At 39.4% G+C, this 14,973-nt stretch overlaps 1 protein-coding gene across 2 annotated transcripts in view; it reads right to left on the reverse strand.

The window, feature by feature from the left end:
- The window catches only part of LOC127428312 (semaphorin-3F-like), a 161,528-nt gene that overhangs the window by 56,496 nt on the left and 90,059 nt on the right, over positions 1–14,973 (reverse strand). For both annotated transcript variants that reach the window (XM_051676611.1, XM_051676612.1), the window contains 3 exons: positions 13,051–13,113; positions 5,630–5,749; positions 1,379–1,468 (listed from right to left, as the gene is read on the reverse strand). In XM_051676611.1, the coding sequence (XP_051532571.1) occupies positions 1,379–1,468; positions 5,630–5,749; positions 13,051–13,113 (273 nt within the window). The remainder of the gene's footprint in view (positions 1–1,378; positions 1,469–5,629; positions 5,750–13,050; positions 13,114–14,973) is intronic.

A 14,973-nucleotide genomic window follows, 5' to 3' on the forward strand; every position in this document is an offset into this window, starting at 1 on the left:
ACAGTAGTGTAGCTTTTCCAACAACGAGCTACTTTCAACGTATAATGGTGTAACATGACAACTTTGCTTTTAGTCACATTGTGCATTGGACTACTGTGTATTTTATTGTGTAAGACAAAGATAACATGCATGTATTTTTATTATATAAATCTCAAATCTAAATCTCAAACTTAAATCTAAGGAAGTAACAATCTGAAAAGTAAAGGGACAAATTCTCAACATTCAGCTTGGTTAATGAATATTAATTAGACAATGTAATATTTGTTGGCAATTTTAAGCATCCAGCTACAATTTTCAAAATGTTTACAATTTTTGGAAGTTATATTTTGTATGTTTTTTACATGCTTTATTTTATCATCAGCCCATGAGCTGATATCTAACTTTAATGGGAATGTCTTTGGTGAACTATCCCTTTAAGACACGCTCCCACTGGGTTAAAGTGTTGCTTAATAATCCATGTTCTCATGGTTTGATTTGAATTTGCTCTTAGATGTTTAATTGGAGCATATGCAAACATGTAGAATTGCTTTAAGAGCTATGGTTTGAAAGATGTTAACGTATGTGTGGTTCCAGCTTTCAGTATTTGTTACAGCGCTGAAAGCAACCATATCACACTAAAGTGTCTCTGACGAGGAAGCTCAGGTCATGAGAGGGTTAAGTGCTACTTCCTGTGATGTGAAATGTATGATGACTGAAGTATTTGAGCAATGCTTAGCTGTGTAGCTCTATTATTTCCTCTGCTTCTTTTGTGATTGGTACAGTACAGCCACTGTGTGTTTGCTCTAGATCAACTGCGTGTGTGTGTGGCATTCATTCCTTTGAGGTCAGGAACATAGAGGTGAATGATCAAACTTAACTGAGATGGTTACATATTGCAAGTTAGTTATTCATAAGGCAATGGCAATGGTACAATAACAAAAATGCTCATATAGGGTCATTTCTCATAATACTTAATGCTCCCTGAATTGTGAAATATCTGACAAATTAACTATTAACCTAAAAGTTTTACAAGTTTGCAGGTTACATAGAACTAGAAAGAGAGAAACATGAGACAGCATAGACCAGCCAACAGTATAAAGACATGAACTAAAGCTAAAAGAGAGACTTTAGAAATTCACATATAAGACATGAGTCACAGAATGAAGCTTTGAAAGAAGAGTTAGAAAAAAGACAAGCCAGTTATTGCATCACGGATGACATTTAACAAACACACAAATAAAAAAAAAAAAAAAAAAAAAAAAAACAACTGTAGAATAAAAAGTGGTCCAGACACGCGACATAGGGACATAAAAAACAGCATGCAGGTTAGTATCGCTGGAGACAAAACGGCTCAGGAGAGCCAATGGGCTCGCAGCAGTCGTCCAGGCTCGTGTCCCACCTGTAGTCCTGTCTCATCAAACACTACTTCAGGTTCAGCTGCACGACTGGTTCTTCCTCTGGTCTGGGGCATCTGTAGATGCATGTCAGTCTAAAACAAAGTTACATGATCTGGGTGTTACCAACTTACCAAGCATGGCAGGAATTATATTTCTAATCTTCCCCCATCTGCCACTAGGTACTGTGTTTGGTCTCTAAGGAGGAGGAAACGGACCACTCGTAAAAAAATTAATGGTAGAAATTCATTATGGCGGCTGTCGGAATGGCAGAAGTCCTGCCTTTCAGCTAAAACAGCCAGTCGCTTTAATGATTAAGGCATCAAGTCATTTTCTCTTGAATGTGTTTGAGCATTAGCCTAACCAGCCTAAAAATTCCAGCCATTAAACAAGACATTATAGACCCAATGAAATCTAGTTTCAGTGGTTACTGCTTTTTATCTTTGTAGGGCCATATTGCCTACATAGAAAATAGCTGTGCAGGAGTATCACCAAGATGGACACCAAAAATAACTTTGCTGTGGATAAAGCTCTTAATTTAGAGAAGAAGAATAAAAGATTACGAAGATTAAATCTTGGAAAATAAGTCATATTCATCAGATCATGCATTACATCCGAGCATCAGAGTGGATCAAATCAAATTAAATTGTACGAATGTATACGTGTAGTGCTTTTGCACCTGAGAAAGAGTGTGAAATGTATTATGGTATTATAGATATTTTTGTGTTAAGCAAAAACATACAGGGATTGTAGGGCCATGCATTTGAGCAGAAGCTTAAGTTAAGTGTTATCATAGTGCCCAGCAGCTGTGCACATCAGCACATCTGGCTCTCGAAAAAAATAAAATAAAACTTTGAGTCAGCACCTCTACTGCTGCCACATCTGTTTCTTTTGCTGTGCTGTCCTTGGTACAGAATGCAAAGACTGGGCTAACACTCCAAAGTGCTAACTATGCAAAGACCTGCTGCAGTTGGCCACATCTGGATGTCTTTGGGTTTATATGTGTCTGTGTGTGTTATAAGTAATGTATGCAGTGCCCATTGAGACAGTCATGGAGATGTTTTCTTGGTTGGAGTACTCTGTGGACACAGTCTGTGACCCAGGTTTCCTGTCTAGGAGAGCTGGGTGTTATGGGGTTATGATCAGGGGATGCATTAACCGAAAATTCTTCGTCATTTACCTTTTTTTTTTTTTTTTTTTTTTAAAGATTGATGGAAAATTTTAAATGCTGTCTGTCATTTTGACAGATAAAAATAAGAACCTTTTCACCAAGTGCATCAGTTTTGCCTTCACTGTCTCTCATTAACACCTGGTAGTATGCGTCTCTTTTGACCAATTGTGTTCGGTTTTCTAGGAGAGGTCTGAATAATTGACTGCATATCAGTCATTACATTAGTGTGTTACTGCATGATCAGTGTGTCACTTTTTTTAATAAAGCACAAAAAAGTATAGTAACAAAATGAAAGCGTGAAAAAGCGGCACATCGTTTCAGCAAATTACTTGCATTTAGTCTAAGTGCAAACATTAGCCTATGTTTAGAGCAGAATTGTCAGTTATTTTAGAGGAGTACCTGCATTAGAGCTTCAGAGATGCATGTGCTTCTCATCTGCAACTTTATTGTTGTAAGCAATCAGGCACATTGAAGAAGTTACGTGAAGCTGTGCATTTTCCAATTGGGCGGTTATTTCATTTAAAAGCCGCACATACCGGTAAAGTTTAAAAATCTTGTTTTAGCACAGTGGTTGATTGACAGGTAGCTACTTTCACCCTAGAATTCCTTGGTTTCACCAGACTTGTGCTTGGGGAGTCAAAAATATAATTAAGCCTATCCACTGTCATGTATATGCCATTATAATGGATGCTTCACCCCTGAATGTAGTACTTTATAAAATTAAAACAAGTACGACAGATAAAAATAGACCATGATGGAAATTTTACAACTCAGTCCATCTAGAGCAACCTCTGGGTATTATATCACCTCTTTGCTTTTTTTTTTTTTTTAACCAGCATTCACTCACGGAGGGCATTAAGAGCATGTATGCCAGTGAAAAATCCCAGAGAAATGTTGAGGCAATTCATTATGGTGGGTTATAGACCACCATCACCCTGCTGGCACTCCATAATGGGAGCTCCCATAGCACAACACCCAACTTAATATAGCTTTTAGGCTTAAGATGGGGAAATTAAAGGGAGTAGAGCAAGGTAAGGTAACTGTGGCATTGGCTTAAAGGGTTAGTTCACCCAAAAATGAAAATTCTCTCATCATTTACTCACCCTCATGCCATCCAAGATGTGTATGCCTTTCTATTATCTGCTGAACACAAACTAAGATTTTTAGAAGAATATCTCGGCTTTGTAGGTCCATATGCAAGTGAATGGGTGTCAACATTCTGAAGCTCCAAAATCCACATAAGGGCAACATAAATGTACTCCAGATGACTCTGGTGGTTAAATCCATATCTTCTGAAGCAATATGATAGGTGTGGGTGAGAAACCGATCAATATTTAAGTCCTTTTTTCCTTCACTTTCATGTTCTTCTGTTTTTGGTGATTCACATTCTTTGTAAGTATCACCCCCTACTGGGCAGGGAGGATGATTTATGACAAAACAATGACTTAAATATTTCCTGTTTTTCACCCAAGCCTATCATACCACTTCTGAACATATGGATTTAGCCACTGGAGTCTTATGGATTACTTTTGTGTTCCCTTTATGTGGATTTTGGAGCTTCAAAATTTTGGCACCCATTCACTTGCATTGTGAGGACCTACAGAGCTGAGATATTCTTTTAAAAATCTTCATTTATGTTCTGCAGAAGAAAAAGTCATACACATCTGGAATGGCAGGAGGGTGAGTAAATCATGAGAATTAAAATTTTTGGGTGAACTATCCTTTTAAGTGTGTGTTTTTTAATTTTTTTTATAACTGAATGTACGTTGGTCAAGTTTTGCCTACATTGTGAGAATCGGCCAATGGTTTTCCACAAAGAAAAATGACTTAAACATACTAAATAATGTCTTAATGACACTCTAACAATGCAAAAAATAGTTTGAGGATTAAGTTTAGGTTTAAGGGAAAGTAAATATCGTTAGCTCAGTGTATTGTAAGAACAATAGGTCAATGGACAATCCCCACCAAGGCTGTGTCTATGTGTGTACTTCGCTATAGTTCAAGGACAACTTTGTCCCCAGAAGTTAACTAAATCTGACAAAACCTCCATATGGAGACATTTGGGGATGCCTTAATTTGGAAAAAATTATTTTTTCAATATTTAACTCTTTGTTTTTTTTTTTACCCAAAAATGTTAATATGCTCTTTTTAGGTGTAATGTTTCGATTGGTGTTAGTCTATAATAACGCTATTTAGCTTAATATAAAATCAGTATAAATCATGGTATGTCCTGATTTATATAAACACATTAATGTGTGTGTTAAAGGTGCACTCAGTATTTTTTTTTTCCCCAATAAAAAAAGTTTTACTCCCTAAAGAACTGAATAGTAATTTTGAAACATATATAGAAAATTATGACCACTCGCATAAGATGAAGACTCCAGTCGAATCAGTAGCCTTACAAAGACTACATTTTGTTTTATTTTACATGGAGAGGGTCCCCTCATGGGGGTGGCCATGTCAGGATCACATGACCAGCATAATACTAATTGCTTTATATCAGCAACCACACTGTTATTGGACTGACTGTGAATAGTCAATTTTCACAATGGAATTAGTAACTGAAAACTATTTTGTTTGAATGATGCTGCATTCAGTGTAAGTCAAAGATGGCATAAACACAGAAATGACTGGGTACACCTTTAGGAAAGGGAGGTAGAGAAATAGACTAATTCCTAACCTGTGATTTTCATTAATTGCACTTTAAAAGTCCCTGGACTGTCATTAGAGAACAAATGTTGTATTCAGAGCAACGAGTGCTAGCAGGATAAGAAAGGGTCCTAAAAAGACAAAGAGGGTCCAGAGAGTGATGTCTGGCTCGACCTACGAAACTCAAGCTCCACAGTTAGAGCGTAAGACTAAACAGGAGAGAGAGTTATAGTGCACTGGGGAAGGAAGCTGTGTGCGTGAACCCCAGCCAACACCTGGAGTGTTTTACAGGAGGGAGTGAGGGAGGATGGGTGGTGAGTGAGAAATCATGGTTGATGAAATGTGAGTCAGTAATGGACAGGTATCCAGGTGTACCCACTAGGGTTTAGGGCACAACTCTTATGCCCCCTTATGTGCTCTCAGAAAGGATGTTTACCATTGGCTTGCGTCCTCGGTTGACATAAGTGCACACAGGGTTGTAGGCGCCCGTTCCGCAAACGTACAAGTGCGTCCTGTTCCACGGCTCAATCAGACAGATGAAATTACCGCACTCGCCCTAGGAGAGAAAAACAAAGATTATTTTCATACATGTCTAATGGCTCATTTATTCAGTCTCTCACAGACAAGACATTATAGACCCAATGAAATCAAAATTGAAGTTTTGTGTATTTTAGCTTCGTGGCCATTGATATGTTATTGTACTCTTAAAAGTTGATAAAACCTACTTTTAGTACATATAAACATTAGAAATATACAGTTTGTAATAGGAAAATGGATTAAAATTATTGATGTCATCACCTTGCACTCAGGGGCATATAAAACATTTTGTCCAATAAAATGCTCTTTGAAATTAGAATGTCCCTCCTCCTTATACCACCTGTCTTCGACTAGCAATAGCAAGTAGCAAATAAAGATTCATGGCTGTGACTTAAACTAAAGCCTAGTGGCTTTTATTTTTTTAAAAATTTTTTTAAAGGACATGCCCTTCGATATGTTCTGCCCCGATTTCCAATTTCAATGGGAAACACCTAAAATATACACTTTCCATAATACATTAAAATGTACTTCAACCTAAAATCTTAATGTTGATTAAAAATATATACAGTATACACCGATCAGCCACAACATTAAAACCACCTACCTAATATTGTGTAGGTGTAGCATTCTGAGATGCTATTCTTCTCACCACAATTGTTCAGAGCGGTTATCTGAGTTACCGTAGACTTTGTCAGTTGGAACCAGTCTGGCCATTTTCTGTTGACCTCTCTCATCAACAAGGCATTGCCATCCACAGTACTGCCGCTCACTGGATGTTTTTTGTTTTTGGCACCATTCGGAGTAAATTCTAGAGACCGTTGTATGTGAAAATCCCAGGATATCAGCAGTTACAGAAATACTCAAACCAGCCCATCTGGCACCAACAATCATCCATGCGATTATCTAATCAGCCAATCGTGTGGCAGAATTGCAGTGCATAATATCATGCAGATACGGGTTAGGAACTTCAGTTAATGTTCACATCAACCATCAGAATGTGGGAAAAAATGTGATCTCAGTGATTTGGACCATGACATGATGATTGGATTTTCACACAAAACAGTCTCTAGAATTTCCTCAGAATGGTGCCAAAAACAAAAAAACATCCAGTGGGTGGCAGTTGGTTGTGGACAGAAATGCCTTGTTGATAACAGAGGTAAACCGAGAATGTCAGTTCGAACCAGTCTGGCCAGTCTATGGTAACTCGGATAACCGCTCTATACAATTGTGGTGAGAAGAATGGCATCTCAGAAAGCTATTCTGAGATGCCGGTTGGCGCTGTTTTGGCAGCATGGGGGGACCTACACAATATTAGGCAGGTGGTTTTAATGTTGTGGCTGATCGGTGTGTGTGTATATATATATAATATAAATAATATCTCACAGCAAAAAAAGAAATGTCCTCTCACTTTTCAACTGCTTTTATTTTCAGCAAACCTGTGTAAATATTTGTATGAACATAAAAAGATTCAACAGCTAAGACATAAACTGAACAAGTTTCACAGATATGTGACACACAGAAATGGAATAATGTGTTCCTGAACAAAGGGGGTGTCAAAATCAAAAGTAACAGTCAGTATCTGGTGTGGCCACCAGCTGCATTAAATACTGCAGTGCATCTCTTCTTCATGGACTGCACCAGATTTGCCAGTTCTTGCTGTGAGATGTTACCCCACTCTTCCACCAAGGCACTTGCAAGTTCCTGGACATTTCTGGGGGAATGGCCCTAGCCCTCACCCTCTGATCCAACAGGTCCCAAACGTGCTCAATGGGATTGAGATCTGGGCTCTTCGCTGGCCATGGCAGAACACTGACATTCCTGTCTTGCAGGAAATCACGCACAGAACGAGCAGTATGGCTGGTGGCATTGACATGCTGGAGGGTCATGTCAGGATGAGCCTGCAGGATGGGTACCACATGAGGGAGGAGGATGTCTTCCCTGTAATGCACAGCATTGAGATTGCCTGCAATTACAGCAATCTCAGTCCGATGAAGCTGTGACACACTGCCCCAGACCATGACGGACCCTCCACCTTCAAACTGATCCCGCTCCAGAGTACAGGCCTCTATGTAACACTCATTTCTTCAATAAATGTGAGTCCAACCATCACCTCTGGTGAGACAAAACCGCGACTCCTCAGTGAAGAGCACTTTTTGCCAGTCCTGTCTGGTCCAGCGAAGGTGGGTTTGTGCCCATGGGCGACGTTGTTGCTGGTGATGTCTGGTAAGGACCTGCCTTACAACAGGCCTACAAGCCCTAAGTCCAGCCTCTCTCAGCCTACTGCGGACAGTCTGAGCACTGATGGAGGGATTGTGTGTTCCTGGTGTAACTTGGGCAGTTGTTGTTGCCATACTGTACCTGTCCCGCAGGTGTGATATTCAGATGTACCGATCCTGTGCAGGTGTTGTTACACGTGGTCTGCCACTGCGAGGACGATCAGCTGTCCTTCCTGTCTCCCTGTAGTGCTGTCTTAGGTGTCTCACAATACGGGCATTGCAATTTATTGCCCTGGCCACATCTGCAGTCCTCATGCCTCCATGCAGCATGCCTAAGGCACATTCATGCAGATGAGCAGGGACCATGGGCATCTTTTTTTCTTTTTTTTTTGTTTCTTTTTTTTGAGTTGTTTGAGTTTGAGTTTTTCAGAGTCAGTAGAAAGGTATCTTTAGTGTCCTAAGTTTTTATAACTGTGACCTTAATTGCCTACCATCTGTAAACTGTTAGTGTCTTAACAACCATTCCAGAGGTGCATGTTCATTAATTGTTTATGGTTCATTGAACAAGCATGGATAACTTTGTTTAAACCCTTTACAATAAAGATCTGTAAAGTTATTTGGACTTTTACAAAATTCTTTAAAATACAGTGTCCTGAAAAAGGGATGTTTCTTTTTTTTGCTGTTTATACACACAGTTGTGCTCAAAAGTTTGCATACCCTTGGAGAATTGGTAATATACAGGTGCATCTCAATAAATTAGAATGTCGTGGAAAAGTTAATTTATTTCAGTAATTCAACTCAAATTGTGAAACTCGTGTATTAAATAAATTCAGTGCACACAGACTGAAGTAGTTTAAGTCTTTGGTTCTTTTAATTGTGATGATTTTGGCTCACATTTAACAAAAACCCACCAATTCACTATCTCAAAAAATTAGAATATGGTGACATGCCAATCAGCTAATCAACTCAAAACACCTGCAAAGGTTTCCTGAGCCTTCAAAATGGTCTCTCAGTTTGGTTCACTAGGCTACACAATCATGGGGAAGACTGCTGATCTGACAGTTGTCCAGAAGACAATCATTGACACCCTTCACAAGGAGGGTAAGCCACAAACATTCATTGCCAAAGAAGCTGGCTGTTCACAGAGTGCTGTATCCATGCATGTTAACAGAAAGTTGAGTGGAAGGAAAAAGTGTGGAAGAAAAAGATGCACAACCAACCGAGAGAACCGCAGCCTTATGATCGATTCAAGAATTTGGGTGAACTTCACAAGGAATGGATTGAAGCTGGGGTCAAGGCATCAAGAGCCACCACACACAGACGTGTCAAGGAATTTGGCTACAGTTGTCGTATTCCTCTTGTTAAGCCACTCTTGAACCACAGACAATGTCAGAGGCGTCTTACCTGGGCTAAGGAGAAGAAGAACTGGACTGTTGCCCAGTGGTCCAAAGTCCTCTTTTCAAATGAGAGCAAGTTTTGTATTTCATTTGGAAACCAAGGTCCTAGAGTCTGGAGGAAGGGTGGAGAAGCTCATAGCCCAAGTTGCTTGAAGTCCAGTGTTAAGTTTCCACAGTCTGTGATGATTTGGGGTGCAATGTCATCTGCTGGTGTTGGTCCATTGTGTTTTTTGAAAACCAAAGTCACTGCACCCGTTTACCAAGAAATTTTGAAGCACTTCATGCTTCCTTCTGCTGACCAGCTTTTTAAAGATGCTGATTTCATTTTCCAGCAGGATTTGGCACCTGCTCACACTGCCAAAAGCACCAAAAGTTGGTTAAATGACCATGGTGTTGGTGTGCTTGACTGGCCAGCAAACTCACCAGACCTGAACCCCATAGACAATCTATGGGGTATTGTCAAGAGGAAAATGAGAAACAAGAGACCAAAAAATGCAGATGAGCTGAAGGCCACTGTCAAAGAAACCTGGACTTCCATACCACCTCAGCAGTGCCACAAACTGATCACCTCCATGCCACGCCGAATTGAGGCAGTAATTAAAGCAAAAGGAGCCCCTACCAAGTATTGAGTACATATAGAGTAAATGAACATACTTTCCAGAAGGCCAACAATTCACTAAAAATGTTTTTTTTATTGGTCTTATGATGTATTCTAATTTTTTGAGATAGTGAATTGGTGGGTTTTTGTTAAATGTGAGCAAAATCATCACAATTAAAAGAACCAAAGACTTAAACTACTTCAGTCTGTGTGCACTGAATTTATTTAATACACGAGTTTCACAATTTGAGTTGAATTACTGAAATAAATGAACTTTTCCACGACATTCTAATTTATTGAGATGCACCTGTATGTACCATTTTTAAAGAAAACATGAGTGAGCAGGCAAAACACATTTCTTTTATTTCTTATGGGATTCATATTCAACTGTAGGTTATAACAGAATGGCACAATCATAAAACAAAACATGGTAACAATGGGAAAAAAATTAAAATGACCCCTGTTCAAAAGTCTGCATACCCTTAGTTCTTAATACTGTGTATTGCCCCCTTTAGCATCAATGACAGTGTGCAGTCTTTTGTAATAGTTGTCTATGAGGCCTCAAATTCTTGCAGGTGGTATAGCTGCCTGTTCGTCTTGGCAAAATGCCTCCAGGTCTTGCAAAGTCTTTGGTCGTCTTGCATGAATCGCACGTTTGAAATCTCCCCAGAGTGGCTCGATGATATTAAGATCAGGAGACTGTGATGGCCACTCCAGGACCTTCACCTTTTTCTGCTGTAACCACTGGAGTGTCAACTTGGCCTTGTGCTTAGGGTCATTGTCGTGCTGGAATGTCCAAGAGCGTCCCATGCGCAGCTTTCGTGCAGAAGAATGCAAATTGTCTGCCAGTATTTTCTAATAACATACTGCATTCATCTTGCCATCAATTTTCACAAGATTCCCCGTGCCTTCAGAGCTCACACACCCCCAAAACAGTGAGCCACCACCATGCTTCACAGTGGGAATGATATTCTTTTCACTATAGGCCTTGTTGACCCCTCTCCAAACATAGCGCTTATGGTTGTGACCATAAAGCTCTATTTTGGTCTCGTCACTTCAAATTACAGTGTGCCAGAAGCTGTGAGGCGTGTCGAGATGTTGTTGGGCATATTGTAACCGGGCTTTTTTGTGGCATTGGTGCAGTAAAGGCTTCTTTCTGGCAACTCGACAATGCAGCTCATTTTTGTTCAAGTATCGTCATATTGTGCTCCTTGAAACAACCACACCATATTTTTCCAGAACAGCCTGTATTTCTACTTAGGTTACCTGTGGATTTTTCTTTGTATCCCAAACAATTCTTCTGGCAGTTGTGGCAGAAATCTTTCTTGGTCTACCTGACCTTGGTTTGGTATCAAGATCCCCGAATTTTCCACTTAAGTGATTTGAACAGTACTGACTGGCATTTTCGGGCTTTGGATATCTTTTCATATCCTTTTCCATCTTTATAAAGTTCCATTACCTTGTTGCGCAGGTCTTTTGACGGTTCTTTTCTGCTCTCCATGGCTCAGTATATAGCCTGCTCAGTGCATCCACGTGAGAGCTAACAAACTCATTGACTACTTATACACAGGCACTACTTGCAATTTAAAAAGCCACAGGTGTGGGAAATTAACCTTTAATTGCCATTTAAACCTGTGTGTGTTACCTTGACTGTTTGGCCTTGTTACAGACACACAAGGAGATGTAAACTTGATCAGGGCCATTTGGGTGATTTTCTGTTATCATTATGATTTAAAAAGGAGCCAAACAACTATGTGATAAATCTCCATGGAAACATTATTCATCAACTACCAACACACTTTGCAAGACAGACCTACCATGAGCATTGAGGTTGTTTAGTGAAGACATACAGTATGCTATGGTAGAAATCACAAGTCAGTGTGATGAATTGCATTTGTCCAACCATTTCATAGGGTCTTAAAATTCTGCCACTACCACTTTAAACTGAGCAACCTTATGTTCACTTTAAATAAGAAAGTACACACACAAGGGTCAAATCAGAAACCAAAAAATTACACCACACAATGCACATGTGGATTAATTTCAGCACTGTTAATAATTCATGAGCTGTAGTTGAAACCCATCACATCCCACTATGAAAAAGTGACATTAAGTACACAACCAGTGCAAAATTCACGTCAAACACTGGCAATGAAATGTATCTTTCAGATGTGCAGATGATCAGGTGATGCACATATGCTACAGTTCTTTACCAGATACCTAAACCACATACCTAATTGCATATGTATGCAAACGGCAGACTCTTAAAAATCTGACAGGTTTGAGTAGGTTTTTATGCTGAATCTAATCTGTTTTCCTTCTGTATATCTATGCATGCATGTGCTTTCGTGCATGGTTTCTGACCAGGATATTTGAGGTTTTTAACATGCATTTCAGTACAACCCTTAAACTTGAATATCTCAGTTTCACTTCATTTACAGTATATCAGCATACATAGTTTTGTGGGGTTTGTGGGCTGTAGGCCCTGATGTGCAGTAGACACCAAATGTTTCTCTACATGTGCATTGGTGATGAAATTTATACACATTCACAAAGCTCAATCCAAATTCCAAGCAGATGTCACATGCAAAGTTGTAGAGTTTCATAAGTGAGGGCTGGCTAGTTATCAGGAGGAGTTACAATGTTTAAACAAAGATATCATGCAACCAAATGTGAAACAACTGTAAACTGAGAAACAAGTCAAGTACTCAAATGATTCTTGCATGGAAGAGGTCTTTAGAAAACATCATATAATAATGTTGTCTAAAGACATACAGGTCAACATAAAAATGTGTTATTCCAAAAAGGTTGTCTTCGTAATCTTTTGTTGAAAGTACTAACTTGCTCAATCTCTGAAACAACTTTCCTTTTCGACTGACGTTTTCAACCCCTCCAATCACCTGGTTCTATTCTAGTATGTAACGGCCAGTTTTCAAGATCAAATCAAAACCTGATGGATAAAATTAAGTTTTCTCTCATTGAATATCCTGTTTTACTCGTGCATATGTCAGATTGCAGAATTAAAATTGGTTGTGAACACTGTTTCATGTTGACTTGAACAGTTGATCAAATTGCTGTCTTAAAATTCTGTGGGAAAAAAAACACTCACGTTTGTGTCTTTGCCACTTAACACACACTCAGTCTTCCTCTGTGGGGAAACCGGCCAGTGTATCTGAAAGGAAAAAGTTTGAGAGAGAGAGAGGCAGAGGTCAATCCCATTTGTCACAACAACGACACACTACCTCATAAACAATCCCATTTATCTCAACAGCCTTTCAAAATAATGAGCTGAACTAGCCAGAGAATGTTCACCCCAATCTTTTATAAGGCCCCCAGGTTCCCCCAACATCCAGGTTTTGGTTTTATAGAATTTAATAGTCAACTTCCTGCATTGCCATACAGACAGAGATGTGTGCTAATCAGTAAGGGTGAGAATGATATCGCAATGACCCCTTGAGCCTGTTGCGATTTAGGTGAAGGATATTGCTTGTGCAGAAAGTGGAATCCAAACTACATTATGAATGTCAATTTTAGAACATCTAAAGTTTGGGAGGTCTATACTTGCTGAAGGTATAATAAAGTCCTAATGGAGATGGACTATATGGGCTATTCAGTTTCTCTTTGCATTGCAGTGTTGTGGAATAATTAAAAGAGTTAGTGCTACTAATGTAACACCATTTTTCAGTTCAGGTGTTTTCACAATATAATAGCTTTTGCAGTAGCAAGCTACTTTTTCCAACAAGTAGCATTGTAGCATAACCCCCCCCCCTCCTAAATTTTTCATATTATTTGCACATGCATCAATGGAGCAGAGGCAGAAAATTAAATGCACTCACCTAAATCGTCCTCTCTCTCTCTCTCTCTCTCATTTAGCATCGGGAAATCCAAATCATTTAATTGAATCGGTTCTTTCTGACAGTTGAAAAAGTACAGAACCTGATTTGTTCCATTTGTGTATTTTTTCATACTAAATAGTTTTAGATCTTTAAATGAGATAACATACAGGTGCATCTCAATAAATTAGAATGTCGTGGAAAAGTTCATTTATTTCAGTAATTCAACTCAAATTGTGAAACTTGTGTATTCAATAAATTCAATGCACACAGACTGAAGTAGTTTAAGTCTTTGGTTCTTTTAATTGTGACGATTTTGGCTCACATTTAACAAACCCACCAATTCACTATCTCAAAAAATTTGAATACATCATAAGACCAATAAAAAAAAAATCATTTTTAGTGAATTGTTGGCCTTCTGGAAAGTATGTTTATTTACTGTATATGAACTCAATACTTGGTAGGGGCTCCTTTTGCTTTAATTACTGCCTCAATTCGGCGTGGCATGGAGGTGATCAGTTTGTAGCACTGCTGAGGTGGTATGGAAGCCCAGGTCTCTTTGACAGTGGCCTTCAGCTCATCTGCATTTTTTGGTCTCTTGTTTCTCATTTTCCTCTTGACAATACCCCATAGATTCTCTATGGGATTCAGGTCTGGTGAGTTTGCTGGCCTGTCAAGCACACCAACACCATGGTCATTTAACCAACTTTTGGTGCTTTTGGCAGTGTGGGCAGGTGCCAAATCCTGCTGGAAAATGAAATCAGCATCTTTCAGCAGAAGGAAGCATGAAGTGCTCCAAAATTTCTTGGTAAACGAGTGCAGTGACTTTGGTTTTCAAAAAACACAATGGACCAACACCAGCAGATGACATTGCACCCCAAATCATCACAGACTGTGGAAACTTAACACTGGACTTCAAGCAACTTGGGCTATGAGCTTCTCCACCCTTCCTCCAGACTCTAGGACCTTGGTTTCCAAATGAAATACAAAACTTGCTCTCATCTGAAAAGAGGACTTTGGACCACTGGGCAACAGTCCAGTTCTTCTCCTTAGCCCAGGTAAGAAGCCTCTGACGTTGTCTGTGGTTCAGGAGTAGCTTAACAAGAGGAATACAACAACTGTAGCCAAATTCCTTGACACGTCTGTGTGTGGTGGCTCTTGATGCCTTGACCCCAGCCTCAGTCCATTCCTTGTGAAGT

Source organism: Myxocyprinus asiaticus, chromosome 37 (genome assembly GCF_019703515.2).
Source record: "Myxocyprinus asiaticus isolate MX2 ecotype Aquarium Trade chromosome 37, UBuf_Myxa_2, whole genome shotgun sequence".
NCBI lineage: Eukaryota > Metazoa > Chordata > Actinopteri > Cypriniformes > Catostomidae > Myxocyprinus > Myxocyprinus asiaticus.